General features: G+C 42.7%; 1 protein-coding gene across 5 annotated transcripts in view; it reads left to right on the top strand.

Annotated features, from left to right (window-relative positions):
* The window catches only part of DAGLA (diacylglycerol lipase alpha), a 2,305,179-nt gene that overhangs the window by 1,281,046 nt on the left and 1,000,113 nt on the right, over nucleotides 1-24,020 (top strand). For all 5 annotated transcript variants that reach the window (XM_044059505.1, XM_044059506.1, XM_044059501.1 and 2 more), the window contains one exon: nucleotides 1,536-1,664. In XM_044059505.1, coding sequence (XP_043915440.1) covers nucleotides 1,570-1,664 — 95 coding nt within the window. In that variant the 5' untranslated portion in view covers nucleotides 1,536-1,569. The remainder of the gene's footprint in view (nucleotides 1-1,535; nucleotides 1,665-24,020) is intronic.

The following is a 24,020-nucleotide window of genomic DNA, read 5'->3' as shown; positions in this document are numbered from 1 at the left end:
TAAATATTGGTATTGCTTAATAAGTCCATGTTTTTGGTACATAGTTTACAGCTATAGACTTTGTTTTAGCTTCATTAATTTTATATCCTGAAAAAAAATTGGAACTGACTCAGAACGACCTATAAGACGGATATGTCCTTTTCTGGTTTTATTGGATACAAATTAATATTGTCTGTAAATAAAGCCAACTTTTCTTGATTACCATACCATTTATGGCCTTGAATTTCTCAGTTCCTTATTTTCTTTGACAGTGGTTATAAGCATAACACAAATAAAGGGGAAAGAGAACACCTAGGGGAAAATAATCACTGTGCCACACCCCCATGTGGGGGGCTGTGCCCCTTACTTAAATATATCTATTCCGAGATTGCACTGTAGTGGAGGAAATGGCAAACTCCCAACAATGGGCCAGGGAAAAAAATCACTGTTCTGGCCGTTCAACATTTCCTGCTTTTGGTTAAGCAGTGTTGAGGTAAGGGTGTTTGGTGTTTTTAGCTGTTGGTCTTCTGATATAGACCCTATTTAAAGCTGGATGTGATGGGTCTTTACTGTCATTCTGTATTATTGCTACCACAGTTTTTTTCTGGGATGTTGGTGCTTCTCCTTTTAAAATACTGTTAAACAAAATTTTCAAGACCTTATCACTTTCTTCCGTCCTAGCTGCCAAACATCTACCAGAATACAATCTATTCCTGGAGAATTTCCTGCAGATTGTTTATACATCACAGTTTTTTTATCTCATCTGTACTGTTAATTGTTGAGTCTCATCTACCTCTAACCTTGACATATGTAAAGTCTTCCATAAATAATTCCATGTGTGCTCCCAGCACTACTGTATGGTATAGAAACCAGAGCAGTTCAAGAAGCTAGAAGCGATGTAGATCAAGTGCCTGAGATGGATGGTAGGACGCACGCTGTGGGACAGACAAAGAAATACGGACATGAGAGCAGAAGTCCAAGTAGCTCCAATTGCAGAGAAAGCCTAACAGAACAGATTATCAGGTTCATGTGCAGAAAAGCAGCAGGCAGTCTATTGAAGAAGATTTCGGACAGAATGGAAGAAGGCAAGAGGAAACAAGGGTGGCCAGCAAAGAGAGGGATGGATTGTGGGAGAAGACCTGTGACAATCAGGCATGACTGTCAAAGAAGGTAGGAGAGTGGCATTGAATTGAGAGAGATGGTGGCATTTGACATACATCAACCCCATGTAGAAAATGAGAAAGTAAGAGGATTGATGATGATGATGAAATTGGATGAGCTGTGATTTGGAATGAGTTATCTTATCTAGTGTGGTCACTTTAATGGATAATTGATTGTAAATGATTTGTTAATAGCTAACCCTTTTCAATTGAAGATTTCAAAACTCCATTGAAGGCAGTAGAGCTAGTATACTGGAGTTTATAGAATAAGATGTTGATTTATTCCATTTATTACAAGTATGTAAAGACATTGTGTGTGAAGAAAATGCATAACAAGTATATTTTAATTTGCCTTTTAGTAGTGTGACACTCAGTAACCCTTTTCTACTTTTGTAGGTGTGCAAGGTAAAGATATCCGGCACTTTTAGTCATGCCAGGGATTGTAGTGTTTCGAAGACGCTGGTCTGTGGGCAGTGATGACCTTGTGTTACCAGGGATCTTCCTCTTCATCCTTCACACAATATGGTAAGGACAATACTTTTTGTTGTAAGAGAGAGCCTTTAAAGATCTCTACCTAGGTTAACTGTATGGAATGAGTCTGATAGAGAGAAGCTACAGAGAGTAACATCTGTTTGATTTAGAGGCAGAAATGAAAATATTCTAAAATGCAACTAATCACTAATTACTTCAGCAACATAAGATGTTAAAATATTGATCATATTACATTTTTTACATTTTTGAGTATTACATAAAATGGTGTCTAAAACGTCACTGCCAGTATGGTGATCATATTGCAAACCACTCTGCAGTTCCAGGTATTTAAGCTCTGTCACTCAAACCAGCTTGTTCTCACATTGTTCAAGTTGCAGTCTAATGATAGATCAACATGACTGAAAATAATACAGTCTGGTGTTTTGTTTTGCTGCACCAAAAACTGTTCTTGTTATCGGAGCTCATTCATTTACACTGCTTGCTGCAGCCAGCAGTTGCTATGAAAGACAGTGGAAAAAAGTCATTGAAAATTAACCACATGTAGATGGAAAACCTAAAGTGTGAGGTGGGTACAGAATGGCTTGCCTTAGAGGCACACATACAGTATATTTGTCTTGATCCTTGTTTGAAATGGCAAACAACATTAAAGATCAAGGTATGCAGTTTGTATTGTGTTGCTGTCAGTCTAGCAGCAGAAGAAGAAATGCTAATTTAGTTTATTGATGATTGATAATCAAGTTGATGTACTGATCAAAAGTGAACCTTTCTCAGCCAATTAAGGTTTAAATTGTATTACAGTTACCAGTATTTAGTACATTTAAAGATTTCTGTTATGCATAAAAACTGTTTATGAATAACACCAGCTACTCAGCTAATGCAGGAAATAACATTTTGTAATAGAGTCATATTTGTAGTACAGTTTACATATATTGTTCAAAATGTTCATATGTGAGCATGTATCAGTGTTTCCTTCATACAATAAAAATTTCATCATCTAATGGCCTCACACAATATTCAGTGTGCAGAGAGTCACTTTGCTTGTTTTAGAGAAACACTGCACTTGCAGACAGTGAGGAGAATCTCGGCTACGTATAGTGCATTATAATGTTCAGGTAAAGTAATGTCTGCACATAACTGTAATAGCAACCCAGTCCTGGGTTTTCTTTAGATTAAGCAATGCCAAGTCAACTACCTCCTATTCTGAGCCCCAAAATATCTAATTTCCTCTCATAACCTGGTAGAGCAGCCTTAGACAAAGGTGTCCTGCTTTCATAACTAGAATATGACCTACCACTTTCACCACTGCTTAAAAAAACAGTACCTCTTTGCATTCTCTTTCTAATAAAATCTGTTATTTCATCTCCCAACTCCCCTTGGGATGAACTTCACTGCAACTCCTTGGAAAAGCAGATTGGCTTCCTATTCAATGCAGAGCTCAACTCCTCCTTGGCTCCCTTCTCTTCAGAGTCTAAGAGATGAACTACATCCAATCCACAATACAGCTTAAGAAGCAAATCCACTAATGGCCCTAATCTCGTATCTCCATCCAGTAAACAACTTCTCACAGACCAGGGTTTTTCTCTTCTTGCCCCTAAACGTTGACATTCACTAACACCTGATCTTACTGAAATCAGAGATGAAAAACAGTTCAAATCTTAGTACAAGTAACACCTAAGTGAATGTAATATATTATTTTGTTAATAAGTGCACATGTATGAACACAGGTCATGTCACCTCCTGTGGTTGCACTATTATAGTCTTCTCAGAAAACCTTGACAGCGTTACCTTTCCAGCTTATAAGCTGCTCATACCTGCTGCTTTCCTATCAACCCTGGCCATTCCCTACTCTGATATCCATGTCTCCTGTTATTAGCTCTTTTGTTGCAGCCCCTAGTATTCTACAATTTCTGCTCTCTCTGCTGCTCAGCTTTCCCTCCATACTTGTATATACTATGTCCATTCCTTTGGTTGGACCTCCTTTACCTTTCCTATAACACCTATATTATGCATTGTATACTCCTGATCCTACTTATTTTTAAACCTTTTTGTAAATATGTGTATATTTTTTTACATCTGTGTTAAGTTATATCACTATACTGCATAACTTAGGTATACCTTTAATGTTAATTTAGTGTTGCTACTGTATATGTAACTCAGTCTGAGGCTGTAAATGGTCAAATATGAGTAGGTTTTTACCCCGGTAAACAAAGTTAAATAAATAAATGCCTATGCATAACTGTAATACCACAAAGGATTGGATTTATCTAGCACAGTAAACACCAGTTTTCAGATTATGAACCAATATTTTGTAAGCTATGAGTCTGGCTGGAACTGTTAGAAGTAATGAGCTACGTTTAATATGGGCAGGTGTATGTAACCAATGCATGTATTTAAGATCCATCTCTTTTGTAGGAGGAAGATGCTAGGGAGGCAGTTGAGTGCTTGATAGGTCCTGAATTCATGCTACATACTGCACCCTCTTTTGTGCAGGTGTTCCAAGCTATGTGTAAACAGGGTGTTGGCATAATCAGAAATCCATATTAAACAGACTGTAACTGCCATCTCCTTACTGCTTGATAAATCAGTAAAGCACTCAGCATGGATGTAACATTTTAATTTGCAGACACAGACGTTACCACTCACACAGCCCAGATTCAGAGTGAAAAACTTGACTAACAGAAAAACACTGGTGTGGTAACAGTTGTAGACTTTCAGTACATAATATGCTTACTATAACTAATAGTGCAGAGTATTCTAGGGGGTTGGGAGGGTGGCCAAATGGTTGAGGCGTTTGCCTTACAAACACAAGGTGCAGGGTTTGAGTCTCACAAGGGATAATTGGCTAGGCTTAAAATGGCTCGCAAGGGCAGTTACCTTAGTACTAATCTATGAACCTATGAACAGTGATGGCAGGCCTCTTGGTACAGAATAATAAGCACTCTGTACGAACAAAGGCAGACAACGCAGAGAGCTGAAAGGAAACTGGAGGAGAGAAGACAGGATAAGGAGTAGTGGAAACATAAGCTTATCATAATATACATATATGGACTACATGGGGGGTTTGTCTGTGATACATGAAGTGTTTTCTACAGCAACATTCCTAGATACTTCATGTATTACATAAACCAAGCCTCCCACATATTCCATTTCTCTCCTGTTTTTCTGTGTACATGTTTATAATTTTTTTTTTGTAATGTTAGTACCATGATTCCACTAAAGCCCATTTGTCATTAATTATTTTGTTTGGGTTAGAGCTGGCATCAGGCTGTTGGGTGGTTTGGGATTGGGGGGGGGGGGGGCAGGCCAGAAGAAACAAAGTGAATATGTTACCATGTGCATCAATCTTACTTGAAAACTGCTGTGCATCTGGTTATACCACTACTAGCAAAGGCTGTTGTAGGAACTGGAGAGTGGCTTGGCTGTAAAAACAGATTTTAATTTCCAGAATTAGACAAATGTTTTTTTTAACTTCATGTAAGATGTTCTTATTTCATGAACTGTGGTTTAACGTATGTGTATTTACCTTTTCTTTCCCTTTGTCTTCTTTCCAAGTCCCCTTGTTTTCTCTCTTTCTCTGTTTCATTATCTTCTGCAAAAATTAAATATTTTTCCATAAGTGCTTTTATGAATTTCTTGTTTCATGTTTTAAGTCAATAAAACGCCAGTAAAAGAGTATCATTTTAGCAGTTTTTACAATGCAAGCTTTTACAGCATGCCAACAGAAAACACGCACAGGTGGCATTTGAGGTATTCTTTGTCATTTCTTTCTGTTCTTGATTGAACTTTAGAAAAGTTATGTCCTATTTTAAAGAAGATGTTAGTATGTTAATGGTTTCAGATGCTTTGTTATTGTGTTGCAGTGTAGTGCATAGAGACTTTCTGATGACTTTATATTGTAATTAGTCCACTCAGCTCCATTTTAACAGATCTCTGTCGCTTGCAGGCCTTCTTCTAATGGTAAATGGTTTGCTATCATTTGTGCCTTCTTGCCCATGCATTATGTCAGGTTACCCTGCAGAGACTTGCTCACAGACGACTTTTTTTTTTTTGCCTTCTTTGTTATCCTAGATCAGAATTCTTGTCAAAACAAGCAACATCCATAGTCCCACCTTGGTCAATCATATTGGTTACCTAGACAACCAACTCTAGATTGTGATATAACCTTTATTTCATAAAACCATGCTGATTAAAAGAGTAATCTAATAAGTACACTGCATTTTTAGTGTTTCTTAGCATCTGATCTTTGTGAGAAAGAAATCCAGGAGGGAGGACCTTTACAGCTATAGTGCTACTGTGTTAATAGAGTTGGGATTGCATTTCCACGGCAGCATGTCTGCATACTGTAGCTGCAAGTGTTTCAGGTGCATTCTAACAATGTTGTATTCTCTACTTGACAATAAGTGCTGGCATTTGTGGATAAATGGACGGCAGCTTGTGTTTTAACAGATGGCATCTAAGTTTGTTAGAAAGAGATTATAATACAATGTGGTCTGGTTAGAGGCAGTACGTCTGTGACAGACAGTGCTATTATCTGTCTAAGCATTGATATGAAACAACCTTTAGCTGCAAAACACAAGAATCCTGATTCTGGATCACTTTGGCAAGGGAATTCTTCAGTTTTGATTCATTGTTATTTAATTTGTGATGGTATTTTTATTTACTAGATCACTAAAGTTCTGCAGGTAGAAGTAGTGGTGTTGATAATATTTATGTGAGACTAACAGACAGGATTCATTTTTTAACTACTTATTTAATAGAATAGTATTGATTTTTAAGCTATTTTGCAGAGATCATGCAGGTTCTTTTTTGCTGTCTTGCCTTCTGTGACAGACTTTGGTTAAAGAAATGTATCTGTTGTGTTTAGGGAGTGCATTTGTTATATGTGTTTTTCTACATTCAAGAGTGGTGCTTTTGCTTGGCTGACCAATGCATTGAGGATTCATCTGGCTTTCCTTCTTTCAAACTGCTTCACTGATAAATGTTGAGGTTCCAGTATGTATCATCGAGTTTCAACTGGATAATCCCAACCAACTGAAGCTTCATCTGGATAAAAAAAAAAGTTTCCACATGCTTTCTTCCACATGGGAGCCTTTGGCACTACGCTTCCTTACTTACATGCACACTATCTCCACATTTGCACAGTCATGGAGAAAACGAGCAAGTTAAAGTGACACTCACCAACAGTCTAATGTTTTCTGTGAGAAATAGGAGGCAATGTAAATAGAACATGCTGGCGGGACCAATATGTGTCTCAAACAATGCCTGCTGTATGGAACACACTCTCCCTGTCCATATGAAGCAGAGTTCATCTATGACCCTATTCAAATGTAACTGTGTCCACTGTGACCATTGGATAGGAAGTTGTAAATCCACCCCTTGCCTGGCCCCAATGTTTGTAATGGACAGAAACAGGCAGTAGCTAAAATATTACATAGCTAACATACCATCCCAAAGCCCTTCGGTACCTCAAAACTAACGTACCCCTCCTAGTATTAGTAGACATCCAAAGTACATAGGGACACGATTGGGTTGGGTTGCATGGCTAGACTTATAATGACCCTGGCAGACATTATATGTTTATAGGAGATTACTAGGCTAATGGCTTGAAAACCTTTTAGAAGCCTAGCCAGTATAACTTGCTTTTACCCAATATGTGGCCCCTAGGGGCAAGAGAATGGCATAGATTTGTGCCTCTGCCTTTAGTATCTTACAGATTGCCTACTGTCCATAAGGAGCATAGGCACAATCCCAGATGTGAATCTGTGATTCCCGATTCATTGATCCAAACTGCATTTGAAGAGGGCCAGGGAAAGGCTCTGCTTAATGTGAATAGGAAGCCTGTTCAAAAGAAGGGGCAATCCCTGAGACACATATCTGTCTCTCCAGCATGTTTTGCTTGAGTCACTGACTAAGTTCAGATCTCTAGATCAGGTGACGCTTTTGCTGTTTGACTTGTGGATGTGTACCTGCTTCATCAGGGCTGGATTAGTGAGTGTCTTGTAGGACATGCATAGGTCATTCCTTAACAGTCAGTAGGAGACAGAGTAAAGGGATAGGGGTTTTAGTCTGCCCACATAGGACATGTTGTTTACACCCTGTACTTTATTTGTGAGGAACCTCTGAGGTTGCTGCAGCTGCTGCAAGTACATACTGAATGGTGCATTGTACTCGAGTATTGGTGTAATGAGGGCTGAATACAGTAGGACTGTAATTTCCTTGGTTCTAGATGCCATACCTTTACTTACACTTTGTGCCACACAGAAGGACTTCCTCACCACTGTGGACACACTCCGGGCAAAGTTCAGGCTACTGTATATCTGTGTACCTAGATCGCTCACCTCTGAGTCTACTCTTAGGTGTGTGTTATTGATGTTGTAATTTGCAGGAATATTTGCTTCCCAAGGAGTATGGTAATGTTTTTTTGTGCATATAGTCTTTGACAAAGGTTCTGACACCAATCATTTCTCTGATCTAGACCCTCCAGAAGGATATCTACATCACTGGGGGGATTCAGTGTTTACCCCACCTTGCAGTTGTCAGCAAATATTTTGATCCAGAGGCTTTTCACATTAGCCTTGACTTTAGAGTAGTGTATTCCAAACAGGTGTGGTCCAGGCACTGAGGCCTGTAGCACATCATTATTAACTGGCCTGTTAATGGAGACTTTCATTCTTACTGCGTCACCTGTTTAGGCCCAGACCACTATGTTCCTCGCTGTCTGTTTTGTGCCTTAACGCCCAAACTATTTGTCATCGGGCTATCTTTGTCACTAAATTTTTCACTCTCATTCTCTGTTTTCAGCAGTGGCTTCGATAAGCCATCTGACTACCGATCTACCGAAAAAACATAAGGATAAAGACAGAGACAGACCGCATAGGTCCAGAACTGCCGACGACGCTTCCGTTAAGCTATTCGCCAGTCCACCGGTACTCGGTGAGGAGCTTTCGCAGCCCCTGATACATGCTTCTACAGATTTGCAGGCCTCTGCTGAGACCCATTTGGAGTCTGGTATGCCATGAGATGCTTCTTCATCTATGGAACCTGCGGATGTCTCTACCTTGGATGGGTCCAGAGCCGCTGTGCAGGCACCAGCTTCTGAGGGTGTATTCCAACCTTCTGGTGTTCATATTAAACCATCTACTTTGTTTCTGACTAAAACGTCTGAGTTTCTCATGCCCAGAGTTCGCACTATGCCTAGAAAACCGACAAACAAGGCACATGTTCCAGCTCCCATGCCACAGAAACAAATGCTTAGAATGGCTGAAGATCTTATAACTTTAATTGGGGGTAGTTGGCCTTCCCCCTCTAAAAGACAAAGGATTGAATTTCCTTCTGATTCTACAGACCATGAGTCTGATGACTCTGATCCCTCTCATTACCAGGACATTCCCTTATCTACCTATGAGGATTCAGATGCAGAGGATTCCATTCCCTCTGCCTCCCCTCCAGAGGACTTTTCTTTTGGTGAAACCTTGAATACCTTAAGAGAGTATTTCCGCTGGGAATGCCAGGACTGCCCATAGTCCAAAAAGAGACTCAGAGAATTTTTAGACTTGCTTCAGCACAGGCCTCTAGCTATATCCCCTGTCCTGGATATTATAGATGATGTCTTCATGGAATCCAGTCTTACTCCTAATACTTTACCACTAGCTCCTAGAAAGCCTGACAGTTACTACAGAGTACCTGACTCACACAAGTTTCTCTTTAAGAATCCCACTGCGGATCCAGAGATCATTTCCCAGGGACCTAAAGGTATTAAGGCTACTACAGCCAAAAGCCCCAGTGATTCTAGAGCTTTAGACAGATGGGGTAAGAAGGTATATACCTCTGCAACTCTTGCCATAAGGGCTTTAAATTGCCAGTTTCACATGTTGAAGCATCTGCAACATATTATGGAACTAATTAAACAGAAAATGTTGTTGCTTCCAGATTGTGCAGAAGATAAAGATTTACAAGAGTTAATGCATTCTGCAAACCAAGTTAGTAAACATACTATGCAGTGTGGTTTTGATGCCTTAAAAGCATCTTGCAGGGCTGCTGTCACTGGGTCTGTACTGAGAAGGCATGCTTGGCTGAAGGAACAAATCTTGCCAGACCATGTCAAAGCAAAATTACTAGATGCTCCATTAAACCAGGAACATTTGTTTTGCACAAAAGCAAGAAGAAGTTCTTAAAAAGATGGAGGAAAAAGCTAAATCCATCCAAACTGTTAAAGATTTCTTACAGGTACAGCCACCTAGATTCATGGCCTTCTAAAAACTGGTCCTTTCCAGTCCCTCCCAGACCTTCTCAGTCCAAGCCCAGGGGCAACAGGCCACCAAGACTACAGTCTCAGGGTATGCAGAGATCTAAGCAATGGAGTGTTCCCACCTCAAAAACAGGAAGTGGTAAGCCACCTCCTTATGGAAAAAGTTCACAATGACTTGTCTATCATCCTTCCCAGCCATGCCCAAGTACTTGCACCCCTAGGAGGAAAACCCGCCCTGCATGCAGAAAGCTGGATGTTCATTACCCAGGACCGATGGGTCCTAAACATTGTATCCCAGGGATACAAATTCTACTTCCACTCACTGCCAACCCCAAGCGGGTGGTCAGACCTTCCTCCAAACCAGTGGGCAGAGGCTCAAAAGCAAGTGCTTTCTCTTTTCAGTATCAGGGCATATTAAGCCTGTTCCATTAGAGCAAAGGGGACAGGGTTTCTACTCCAGACTGTTCCTGGTGCCCAGAAAAGAGAGCTCATGGCACCCTATCCTGGATCTGTCCATTCTCAACACTTTCCTGGTAGTTTCAAAATGCGTACTCTACAACAGCTGCTTCCTATGCTACCCAAGGACTCCTGGCTAGTCACCTTAGACTTAAAATAAGGTTATCTGCACATTCCCATAAGGGAATCTTGCAGAAAATATCTATGTTAAAGGGCAGGCTCTATGCACTATCAGTTCTCAGCACTTCCCTTTGGCTTATATACTGTGCCCAGGGTATTCACAAAGTGCCTGGCTCCAGCCATTGCATACTGCAGGCGGAGAAATATTAAAATTTACCCATACTTGGACGATTGCCTGATTCAGGCAATCAATCAGGAATTGCTACTTTAGCACCTGGCATTTGTAAAGGGACTTCTAACTTCTCTGGGGTATACCATAAAGGAAAAGAAATCACATGTGATGCCCAGCCAAAAGATTGTATTCCTGGGAGCAAGCTTGAACACAACTTCCCAGATGGCATTCCTCACTCCAGAAAAGTAGTTCATTTGACAAACTACTTCAAACTAATGGCCACCAAAACCCAGCTATCTGCAAGAAAAATACTGCAAGTCCTAGGGTTCATGGCCTCATGCATTCTACTAATTCCATATGCAAGACTGCATATGAGGAAACCTCAATGGTACTTAAAAAGTCTCTGGTGTCAACATTCTCAGGACTTGGAAACAGTGATTCTTATCATACCTTATCTAAGGGCAGAGTTCCTTTGGTGGGCAGAGGCTTGCAACCACAACAAGGGACTTCCTTTCACTCAACCCCTCGCCAAACCCTGACAACAGACGCATCAGACTATGCATGGGGGGCTCGCATGGCAGGCAAATGCATTCAAGGCAAATGGAGCCCAGGACAAATTCACCTGCATATCAATCAAAAAGAAATGTTAGCTGTACAGAATGCTGTGACAGCCTTCAAATACCTTATCCTTCCAGGACAACTCTTGATAAAGACAGACAACACCACAGTTATGTGGTACATATGCAAGCAGGGGGGAACTCATTCCTACCCACTCTGCAGGTTAGCCATGGCCCTGTGCAGCACAGCCTTGATCAACCAAGTGCACCTGCAAGCTAAATTCCTGCCAGGCAAACAAAATTCACTGGCAGACAATTTAAGCAGAAATCTACTGGACCCACATGAGTGGAAACTGGAAACCAACTCATTCAAACTTCTATTCAACAGGTGGGGGACACCAGAGGGTGGACCTCTTTACCCCCCCCCCAAAACCATCAGTTGAGCAAATTTTGCACCAGAAATCCCCACAGCCAAGCAAACTGAAATCCAAATTGTAGCTTGCTACAGATCCCCCACCATACCTCAGGACTCCCACTCCTCTTTTCTTGATGTACTGAAAAATATTAGGGTTCAACCAAACACCCTAATAATGGGTGACTTCAACTAGCCCACCATTAACTGGGAAAATTACTCATGTACCAACTCCTTAGCTCAACGCTTTCTAGAATTCATAAACTCCAATGCCCTGGATCAGCTTATCCACACCCCCACCAGGGGGACCTAGTCATTACCAACATGAGTGACCAGTGTTCCACACCTAAAGTCAACTCCTCGTTGGTCCGATCTGACCATAAGCTAATCACCCTTGATATCCACATCCCGACCCCACCCCCCATTAAGGAAACCACTGTAAAAAATTTCTCCAAAGCTAACTGCATGCTTCTTAAGACAGAAGTGGTGAACTTCATGACACCCATGCAGATGGACAATACAGTTACAACTGCTGAATCCTACACAAATGCATCCTATAAGCACTTACACGAGTGCATGGATCATGCTATCCCAAAGACAATCAAGACGCTATCCTCCAAGAAAAGGAAGCCAATCTGGTGGTCCCTTGCCATAAACAAACTGTACAACAGAAGGAAGAAACTGTTGCAAAAGAGAGTAAAATCCCATGAGTAGAGGAGCTCTCTGGTCAGCCTCAGTAAGAAGCTGACATTCCTTATAAGATCCTCCAAAGCTAGCTATGAAAAACAAATTGCCACTAATTCTAAGGACAACCACAAAGCATTCTATAGCTATGTCAGGAATCTCGATGGCAACACCCAGATCTGCTCTGAGTTACAGCACAAAGGCACGAAAATTACAGAACCAACTGATATTGCCAACATCCTGGCAGATAGGTTCAGTGCTAACCTTACCTCCCCTCACCCCCTTTGTTTGTGTCTTTCGGCTTTTCCCAGTTAGGGGTCACCACATTGGAACTCCGGTCCGCTAATGATTGGCAGTTGATTTTTACGTACCGGCTTGCCAGGCCTGACGCACAACCTTCAACGAAGGTACGCCCATTCATGCATGTCTCCACGCAGAAGACGCTCTAACTTAGAATTGAACCGGACTGCGTCTTACTGTGAGGCGGCGACAACACTACCGCAGCACCAACAAATGGCCCATATCTATACAGGAAGAATGCAGAGTCCCTATAATTACAGCTACGCAGGTAAAAGCTGCACTCTCTAAAGCCAAAAACACAGCATCCATGGGACCGGACAACATCACAGGCTGCGTTTTACACAAACTTCAGAACGAACTGGTTCCCCACTTAAGTACCATGTTCAATAATAGCCTCGCATGATGCTTTGTGTCCACTGAATGATGCACAACAACAGTTATTCCACTCCACAAAGGGGGAGCCACCAATGATCCCGGGAACTATCGACTTATTAGCCTGATGAGCCTGGTCTGCAAGGCCATGGAACATATCATCATGGAACTCATAAACAAAGACATTGGTAACCTCCAAACTCTGGATCCCACCCAGTTCAGGTTTGTGAAAGGCAGATCATGCCTCCTGAACCTGATCGACTTCTTTGAGGCAGTCACCAAAGCCGTAGATGAGGGTAAGGTGGTTCACACAGCCTATCTTGACCTCGCCAAGGCTTTCAACACCATCCTCCATTCTGTAATTATAGCTAAACTCACTAAACTAGGTATAAATCCCTACATCGCAAGATGGGTTGCCAACTGGCTCACTGACAGAACCCACAATGTAAAAGTTGCAGACTCCAAATCTAATCTCAAAGCAGTGACAAGTGGAGTACCACAGGGTTCAGTCCTGGGACCTCTCCTGTTTGGTATCTACTTCTCTGAAGTACAGGTTAACACAGAAGGCCTCTGGCTAACGAAGTTCGCAGATGACTGCAAACTAGGAGCCATAGTCAAGTCCCCAAATGATGTGGCCATCCTACAGAAGGGACTCGCTGAGACAGATGCCGGGTGTCAGAGCCATGGCCTCAAGCTCAATGCCAAAAAGTGCAGTGTCATCCCCTTTGGTAAAAACTCTGTACCCATGAACTACCACATAGGCAGCAATCTATTTGACACCGAATGTGTGATAAGAGACCTTGGGACCCAGGTAGACAGTAGTCCCTCCTTTGATAGTCGCATCGCCACAGTCATCAGGAAGTCCTTCTACGTGGCACACCTCATCATAAAAGGGTTCTCATCCAGGAAAAAAGAGGTCATTGTTCCCCTCTACTCGACACTCATTAGACCCATTATAGAGTACAACACCCCTTTTGGAATGTACCTCACAAGACATCTGCAGCAGCTGGAAAGGCCACAGAAGTAGCTCACAAAGAGGATTACTGGCCTCAAACAAATGCCATACACTGACTGCCTCAAAAAACTCCAACTTTACTCCGTAGCATATCGCATACTCCGAGGTGATCTCAGCCTAACATATAAAGCTATGTCAAACCCAGAGCTGTTGGACATGCTACACATAAAGAAATCCCAATCCCCCTGAGCTACACACTCTAGGGACCTAAACCTTGTCACCACAGTAAACAGGACATGCTGGAGGGATAGAGTCCTGTCCCAGAGACTTCCCATACTCTGGAACAGGCTACCCATCTATGTCAAGCAAAGTTCTTCATTAGCACTCTTAAAGAAAAATCTTGATGAGTGGATGGGAAGTAGGAAATACACCCCGGGGATCACTTCTGTGTGTCTGCTCGATAGTGGCACAGGAAAATAACTTTCTTGGGTGACGTAAGCCAGGGAACCTTGTTGGCTAGGCTTACGTAGGCCCTTGGGCTGATAGCCTAGTACCTACCTATGAACCTATGGTGAGTGGATGCCTTATCATTCACATGGGAAAACCTTTCAATTTATGCCTTTCCCCCTCTGCCCCTCCTCTCAAAAGTACTACTCAAGATCAAGCAGGACAGACTAAGGACAATCCTTATTACACCAGACTGGCCACGCCAGCCCTGGTACCCACTCCTATGCAGTCTGACAGCAGTGCCACCCTGGCACCCCTTCTCTGCTGTCTCAGCAGGAGGGACAGATTTTGAATCCTCAGCTGCAAACACTGAACCTTGCAGCCTGGCTAATTCCCTGAACACACCACCAGCAACCTTCAGCAAACAGGTGCTGGGTGTCATCCTTGAGGCCAGAAGGCCTAGTACTAGGAAATCCTATTCAGAAAAGTGGAAAAGGTACTGCTCTTGGAGCCAGTCTCTAGGAAAGGCCACAGCCATGCCCTCCTTACCTTAAATCCTAGATTACCTAGCAGAGCTGCTCCACAAAGGCCTATCTTTCTCATCAATTAAGATTCATGCCTCAGCCATCTCAGCTCATTACAATACTGAGCCGCCTCTCTTTTCACCTTCTGGTCAAACAGTTCCTGAGAGGAGCTAACAATTTAAGACCCCCGAGGAGAGCTCCCACCCCTGCCTGGGACCTTAACTTTTTAATAGAGAAGCTAACGCTTCCCCCTTTTGAACCTGCTGCTACAGCAGAATTAAAATTCCTCTCTTGGAAAATAGCCTTACTTCTAGCCATCACTTCAGCAAGAAGAGTGTTTGAATTACAGGCACTAATGGCTGTGGAACCCTTCATTATTTTCCATGCTGACAGGGTTTCCCTCAGGACTAACCCATCCTTTATGCCCAAGGTGGTATCCAGTATGGCTTTAGACCAATCCATCCATTTACCAACCTTTTTCCCCTAATCCGCAGAATAAAGGGGAAAGGATCCTGCACTCCTTGGACATGCACAGACAGCTCAGGTTCTACCTTGACAGGAATAAACCTTTCAGAAAGTCTGACCAGCTGCTAGTCAGCTTTGCTACAGGGGCAGAGGGCAGGGACATTTCAAAGCAAACCATTTCCAAATGGATAGCACACTGCATTCATTTCTGCTACAAACACCATGGAAAACCTACCCCACAGGGGATCAGAACTCATTCCACTAGGGCTACCTCAAACTCTACAGCATTTCTCAGGGGAGTTCCTACCAGGGACATCCTGTAAGCTGCAACCTGGAGTTCTGTACACACCTTCACCAAGCATTACCACTTATCTATCTTTTCTAAATCCAGAGCTGGATTTGCCACAGCAATCTTACAAGGCCTGCTAGCCAGCCCTAATGCTTCTTGACTGCCTCCACCCTTCCTCAGCTTTGGGAATCAACCCAAGTGTGATGACCGCAACAGTGAAACATGAAGAACATAGTACAGTTGTGTACACTTACCATAAATGTAGATGTTCGAGTGTATTCACTGTTGCAGTCCTGGTTACCCTCCCTCCAGCCCCCTGACATTTCTATACTTTCTGCCTATCTTCTTTTTGGCCATATCTTATGGCAGTGACAACCTCAACTTCGACTCACATATTAATGCTACTATTAAAACTGTAAACAGAAAACTTGGATCCTTGTATAGGATAAAACCCTTTCTCACCCCAGATGCTAGAGCTACTATTGCCCAGACCCATCTGATCTCCACCCTCCTCTATGCCTCACCTATTTTTACTAATCTTTCCAAAAGCAACTTAAACAAATTGATCACTTCTTATAACAATATTGCCAGGTTTGCTACAGGGTCCCCATTTAGAACTTATCACTGTCTAAATCTCAAACTTCTAGGTTGGCTAGAACTAAATAACCAACTACAATTTCAACAACTCTCCATTACCCATAATATTCTATACCAACCTAATAATACTCCTATTCTCAAAAACCTCATCTCCCCCTACACAAACCTTACTACCGATCGATCTGCAAATAAACTACTGGTAACCATTCAGAAATCCCACAATAAGGCAGGTAACTCTCTTTTCTCAAACTCAGTGGGGAAGATTTGGAACAAGCTTCCCAGTAAACTGACATCTCTCTCATCATTACCACTCTTTAAAAAACAACTAAAAATTCAACTAAAATTACAATGGCTATGTCCATGTACTAACCCAGACTAACCCCCCCCCCCCAGTATTACCTTTTTCTACATCTCTCCTCCGCTCACCCACCTTGCTGAATTTAGTAAATTCATCCTCTCACTCCCCTCTTTGTAGATTATCTAAGACTTTCTCATGGTAACATTACTGTATTTTTGCCTTGCTAAACATTGTATGCATCCACAGTAGAATTTAGTTTCTGTATAAATCAACTTTTTGAAGGATATTTTCAGGTTTATGTATTTTAGATTGTTTTTTGTACTTTTTGTCTGTCTCATATATATGTAGATTATAGTGGAGCTTATCTCCCCATGCCTCTACTGAAAATGGACATGTATCCAGTTAGACTAGCCCGGCCAACAAATGTAAAATAAAATTAAAAAAAAATAAATAAAATTTACTTTTCACTGGAGGTGTTCCACACCATGTAATTGCTTCCTATTTTGGGGGCTCCTGACATCTGGGGCAAGAAAAACTGTTGTAATGGCGTCGGCTGCATGTTTTATACCTCTGACGCTCTGACGTCATGGAAGAGGCGACAGCAGCCGACGCAGAAATCCCAAGACTCTGGTATTCGGGCCGACTGAGGGCTACCTGCAGGCAGATAACCCAGGTGTGATGACAGCAAAAGTGAATACACTCAAACATCTACATTTATGCTAAGTGTACACAACTGTACATTTCCTCTATTATTTATCAGGTCCATGATTATTCTTTCCATGGCCTCACATATAAGAGTAGTTAAACTTGAGTCTCTAATTTCCCAAGTCAGTAGATGGTACCCCTTTATGCAGAGGGAGATGATTGTTGCTGTCCTCCTCTGCACTGGGACAAAACCAGCCTGAAGGCTGTGGTTAAGTAGAGATTCTAATAGGCCTGATGAATTCTGATTTAAGCTGTTTAAGGGGCAACCTAGTGTATTGTCAGGCCACACTGAAGCCAGTTTTTTAGCTTTAGAGAGCACAGTGGCAACCTGTTCTTTGGGGTTAATTGGCAGTGGAGTAGGGTGGTCGTGGTGGTGCAACATTTAGTGTTGTTGCCTCACAGCAAGATGCTCTCCAGTTCAATTCTCAGCTGTGGTGCTTTTTGTGCGGATTCTGCATGTCCTCCCTGTGGTCACATGGGTTTCCTCCGTGTGCTCCAGTTTCCTCCCACATTCCAAAGACATGCAGTAGGTGGATTGGACACTTTAAATTGACTGTAGGCGAGATTGTGGCTGCGAATGAGTGGTATAAATGAACTACCACAGCAGGGCTTGCCACCCAGAGGTGTAAACCTTGGCTCGAGATGATTGTCACAGCTGAAGTGACACTCGGATCCTATGTGCAAAATGGGAAAAACGGGTTGAGGATAGATGGATGGTGGTGGGTATTTTTGGGAGAGAACTGGGAGTGTTGTAGAAGTGAAATTTAAGCTGAATTTGTCTGCCAACAAATTTACTGTATCTTCCAGCTGAGTATAGGTGATGCCATCTACAACTACAGTCAACTCTTGGTTAATCAGCACTCATGGGGATTGGTAGATCCTGTATAATTGTAGTTTCTATTTGCTTGAGAGTTACTATTAAAAACAGGCCTGACTAATACTGAACCCTATACTATTTGTTTGGTTTGACTTGTTCTTAAGTTGGGGAGAGAGGGAATATATTCCTATCTTCCTTTTTAAAAATCTAAAAATATAAGGTATATTTTTGCGGGGGAGGGGGCTGAAAGTGCAAGCCATGAAAATTGTACTGTATTTTTTCCGATTTTTTTTTTCTGGTTGCTTGAGTTCTGGATAAGTGAGAGTTTACTGTAATTCTGCACATTGTTGGGTGTTGCTTCTAAGATTACATACATAACTGAAAAATGCCTTATGGTTATCCTTAACTTTGGAGGCTATTTTTACCTCAAAGTCTGCTTTAAGAGACTTGAATAGTTCTCTGAGCTGCTTGTTTAGTGTAGTGAGGGACGTTTTGCTCTGTGTGCATTCTGCCTTAATTCTCAACAGAATTTTCTTTGTTTTGAAGTACAACCTATTAAAAGCAGGGGTTCACCAGGGTGGCTTGTTTTTGCAGTTTGACCTGGGTTTATTTTATTCTGGTACTGCCATTTCTATGCAGTTGTCTATATGGTTGTACGGGGTTTTTTGTGTACGCCTCTGAATAGGTTTCTGTGTTTTCTGGATTTGGGGGAGCTTGTAAATTAACTATGCCATCCCTTAATAAGGGGTAATTTACCTTAGAGAAATTCTTAAAGTTTTTGGGGTTAGTATGGAGGGACTAGTTTTACCTTTATTTCAAGAGAGATTGCTTTGTAATCTGATCTTACCAGTGAGGACATCACATAGGGGGGTGCAGCACTCCCCCATATTTGTGAGTAGCAAATGTAGGATATTTGTTTCTCTAGTCGGACTGCAGGCTGGCTTTTCCAGGGCATTTGAATTTACAAAGTCAAGAAATGTTTGGACCTGCATGTTAGTGGTCGTGAATGCCTCCTAATTAATGGAGGAGCAGCTGTAATCACCAATCATCATGGTATTAGGCTGGATGATGAATGATTCTAGTAACTTTAAGATTAGAGGTATGCGTTTTCTCTTTCATGGTGGAGGACCTGAAGCTAGCAAGAATATGGTAATAGATTTTCCCATGGTTTGTTGGACATGGAGTAGCTTAAGCATATCATATTGTTTGACCAACCTTGAGGTATGTTTATCCTTCATGTAGGTAGACACACCTCCCCATTTTGCTCTTTCATGTCCAGTAGGTGGTTGGAATGCATGAAAGGTGTCAGAGTGCTTTCCATGGATTTCAACTATATTTCGGTAACTGCATAGACTTCAGCATTCTCAGGGGTGAGGAGAGCTTATAGGGAGTGCATTAACCTAACATATGTCTATGAACGAGATGCAGCCCATTCCAGTGAGATTGAGGATTGCAGCCTTGTTCATTTCACAACCAACACTTGTATATTTACCAACTTTAGGGTTACTGTTCATGTGTAGGTCAGTCAGGATTTATTTGGTACTCTAGTGCATTGAGATAAAGTGTTTAAATTAAGTCTCGCAGAGCAGAGGGTTAAGGCTATGAGTTATTAACAAACTGGCTTTTGTAGTCCAGGCTTTGATTTTGTTGGTTTCCATTTTGCTTCTGTGTGACTCTGAGCAAGTTACTTAACCAGATATTGCAGTTGAGAAACTTTGGCTTAGGCTACTCGGTGGTCTCCAAGACCACTTGCATGTTAACTACCTGTGAAACTGTATGTTGCACTGTTCTCACATGGACAGAGCCTAGGAACTCTTTCCTACCCTGTCTTCTTTGTCATGGAAGTATATTACAAAATAGTTAAAAAATGCTTGTCAAGATGCATGATACTTTCATAGAATCAAGTTGTAAATAAATATTCAAATCTTTTTTTTTTTGTTAGTGATTAATGTCCCTTAATTCATACTTACTGCACCATTGTGGTAATAAATGCTGTTTAAATATCATTTAACACACAGAGCAAATATTTATTTATTTATTTTACATTTGTTAACTGGGAAATTCCGACTAGACCAGGTCCATTTTCAGCAGAGGCCCGGGGAGAAAAGCTCAGGCATCAAGTTATACATATACAGTTCATCCAGCATAATACACAAAACAGGTTACATCATGTACGCTGAGCGTAGTATTATAAGATGAAATGAATAAAACACCCCAGGTAAAAGAAGATGTAGAACATAGCTAAAAGACAAGGTCAGTTACAGTACATCCAGAATAATACACAAAACGGGTTTTAGCACGTATGCTGAGCATAGTAATATAACAAGAAATTAATAAAACACTCCAGGTAAAAGAAGATATAGAACATAGGTAAAAGACAATGGGCCAGATTCAGGAAGGCTTACACGGAGTTTAAGAGTAGTGTAAGCCTCCGTGTAAGCCTCCCGATTCAGGAACAGCCCAAACCTCCGTGTAAGAGACAGCTAACACGTCTCTTACATGGACTGGGCGTGGAAATGCTCAATACCTCATTTGCAGCTGAAAGATATGCAAATGAGGTATCTGAGCGATCCAAGAAGCCCAAACCAGTCCGTGTAACGGACGTGTTAGCTGCAGAAATGTACTCAGCTGACAACTGAGTACATTTCTGCAAAAATGAAAACGGAGCTATGTCAGCTCCAAATAAAGGGTGCATATGTTTCATTAAGCATGCCAATGGCCAAATATGTGGCCATTGGCATGAAAAAGTGTTGCAAAAATATTTTAAACAACTTTTTTTTCCGTGGGATTATGATGTTTAACTGCAGCGCACACCCGCACAAACTGGGTGCGCTACCTAAAACTGAAAACCGAAGCTTATAAGCCCACAATTGTGGGATTTATGTATTACATGGAATGTCAATGGAGGGACTTGCAGACCAAAAACAATATGGCCTCCGTTTAGTGGTTGTCAAGGGGGGGAAGCTCCGTGTAAGACATGTAACTAAGCATTACTAGGCAATCCTATGTAAATGAGGGTTACAATACTGAATCACACTGCCACATAGGTAATGAGCACTTTCTGAGTAGTGTAAGAGTTACAGAAGGGGGAGGAACAGAGTAAGAGGTAGGTGACATCACGGGGGGAATGATAGAAATACATGTATCAGATTGGAGGGCAATGTAAGGTGACAGATGACAGACAGACATCAGGGAGAGAGGTGTGTCCCAACAGAACACTAGAAAAGTCAAGAAACAGAGGGTGCACACTATCCCTACACTCCATCTTTCTTGATATACGTGCATGCGCGTGCGTGTAAGGCAGGTTCAATATGTGGGAGCGTGTTGCAAACCGTTTACAATGGTTTGCGTGGGCGTGCACGTGTGTAAGGCAGTGTGCGCGCGTTTTAACATGAATCAGCCAAGTTCACACCGTGTAAGGATGTGTGCGTGTAACACCGTGTAGGGATGTGTGCGCGCGTTTAAGTAACTGTGAGCGTGCTTAAGCTGGTGTGCACATTGCTCCCCCTCAGGAAACAGAGAGGAAAAAGGAAACAACCAGATTACAGGGAAACTGCTAGAGGATACTGCTGGAGTTAATTGGTGGAAACAATTAGAAGCAGGCAATTACACAGGCAGACTAGAAGCCCAACCCAGCACTTAAAACACTGCAAAGAGCAGTGCAGGGTGTTTCTCACAAGAGATACTGCAAGAAAGTAAGCTATCAGAATTGAAAACTGAAAAAAGCTGAACTCAGAGCAGAAATGCTAGGGGCTGCCATAGCTGTTATAATCAGGCATAGGCGAATTGCTGAGGGTGGTGACAATGCAGATGCTGACAGACAACCCAGAGTGAGGAGAAGGAGAAGAGTATACAGGCCCAGGGTCACCTACCATGGGTTACATGAGCTGGAGATAGTAGAGTGCTACAGAGTGGACAGAGACCTTCTGCAGCAAATTGTCGAGCTGTGCAGGCCACGCCTCACACACAGAACCAACAGAGGTGAACCCATCCCAGTGGAAACCAAGGTATGTGTTGGCCTAAGAATACTAGCAACAGGTACCTTCCAGAGACCAACTGGTGATATGATGGGGATATCACAGGCATCAGCCTCCAGGGTACTGCACCAGTTCCTGGATGCCATGTCAGCACATGTCGGTGATCATGTATATTTCCCCAATGCCCGTGAGGTTGTGGCCAGCAATATTCGTCTCTTCCAGCAAATAGCGGGATACCCTGAGGTATTGGGTGCAATAGACTGCACGCACATACGCATCAAAGCACCAGCCGGTGAGCGGGGTAGAGCCTACATGAACCGCAAGGGATTCTCCTCCATCAACTGCCAGGTCGTGTGTGATGCCCAGGGCATAATAATGAATGTGTGTGCTGGCTGCCCTGGGAGCTACCACGATTCCCACATCTGGCATCTGACGCAGCTGTACCAATCATTTGCCAGTGGGGACTTCCCACACGGACACCTAGTGGGGGATGCAGGTTACGCACTTGAGCCGTGGCTGATGACACCCATCAGAAATGCACACACACCTGAACAGGAACGCCATAATGAGGCACACGCACAAACACGTAACGTCATAGAGCGTGTGTTTGGGCTGCTCAAGTCACGGTTCCAGTGTCTGGACACATCTGGTGGAGCCTTGCAGTACACACCAACTACATGTACCCAAATGATCATGATATGTGCTATGCTACATAATATGATCCTGCGGAAACAGCTGCAGCAGGACCAGCATAGGGCTGGGCCAAACATACCCCCACCATTGCCAAGGCCACCACAGGCAGAGGGTGACTCGGAGGAGGAACAACCTGACCTTGCCCCAGTAGGCAGAAGGAGGCGTGCCCAGTATGCCCTGGCCTTGGCAAAGAGGCAACGATAGCACATACACTTGGTCAGTAGGAACACTGGGACTGATACCGCTCTGACTCACTCATATAGTAACAGGGATGCCTAACATGACACAACCTGCTTCCAAACATGTACAGGAGTGTAGTATGTGCATCCGACAGAGGCAGCCCTGCAGCACCACCCGAGGCATGAATGCCATGTGTCAAGTAATGTAACACCATGTACCATATGCACACCTGAGGACCCTGACTAACATCCACCCTCACCCATCACAAACCACAAAAACACAAACCCACATTCATAGGTACCACAAGGGATAGGAACCTAGATGTAATGCTACCCAATGCCAGAAGTATAAACAGCAAGATGTGTGCAGTGTAACCGCACACAGTATAGAGGATGTAGATATCAGTGCTGTAATAGACAACTGGGACAAAGCCCACACCAGCACCCTAACACTACCAGGTCACACCTCATACAGGGATGTACATGTGCAAAAACATGGAACAAGCTACAAAACGAGGGTGACTAGCAATAAATGTCATGGATAACCACACCCCCATGTTGGTACCACAACAAGAAGCAACATGGATTAGCCATGGTCAAATACCAATTGCTAAAACTGCCTACTACTAAATAGCTTGCTGCAGACCACTGTCCTAATAGCAGGAACTGCACCAGGCCTATGTTCATAGGTGCATAGGTTCATACTAGGCTATCTGCCCTAGGGCATATATAAGCCTAGCCCAGAGTTTTGTGGCTTCCGCCACCCCTTCAGTTCTAAGGATAATATGCCCATTATGTTGCTGTGCCTCTGTCAAGCAGTGACACTGAGGTTATCCCTGGGGTATACCTGCGATCACCCATCCATTGGTCATGATTTCTCTCGAACAAAGCCAGCGAGGTGCCCAGCCTCACATGTACCAGGATGATGTTCCACAGCATAGGGAGTCTCTCGGTGATGAATCTGTCCCTCCAGCATGCCCTATGAATAGCCGTGTTGAGGTTTAAGTCTCCTGCCCATGTAGATCTGATGGAGTTAGAGGTTTTGAGGTGAAGCATGTTCATTAATTCTGGGTTGGACATGGCCTAGTATGTCAGGCACAGGCCACCTCTGAGCAGATGGTA

Source organism: Protopterus annectens, chromosome 17.part0 (assembly GCF_019279795.1).
Source record: "Protopterus annectens isolate FY-2018-M chromosome 17.part0, PAN1.0, whole genome shotgun sequence".
Taxonomy (NCBI): domain Eukaryota; kingdom Metazoa; phylum Chordata; order Ceratodontiformes; family Protopteridae; genus Protopterus; species Protopterus annectens.
Note: the sequence above shows the minus strand (reverse complement) of the source record. Positions and strands in the feature narration are given on the sequence as shown.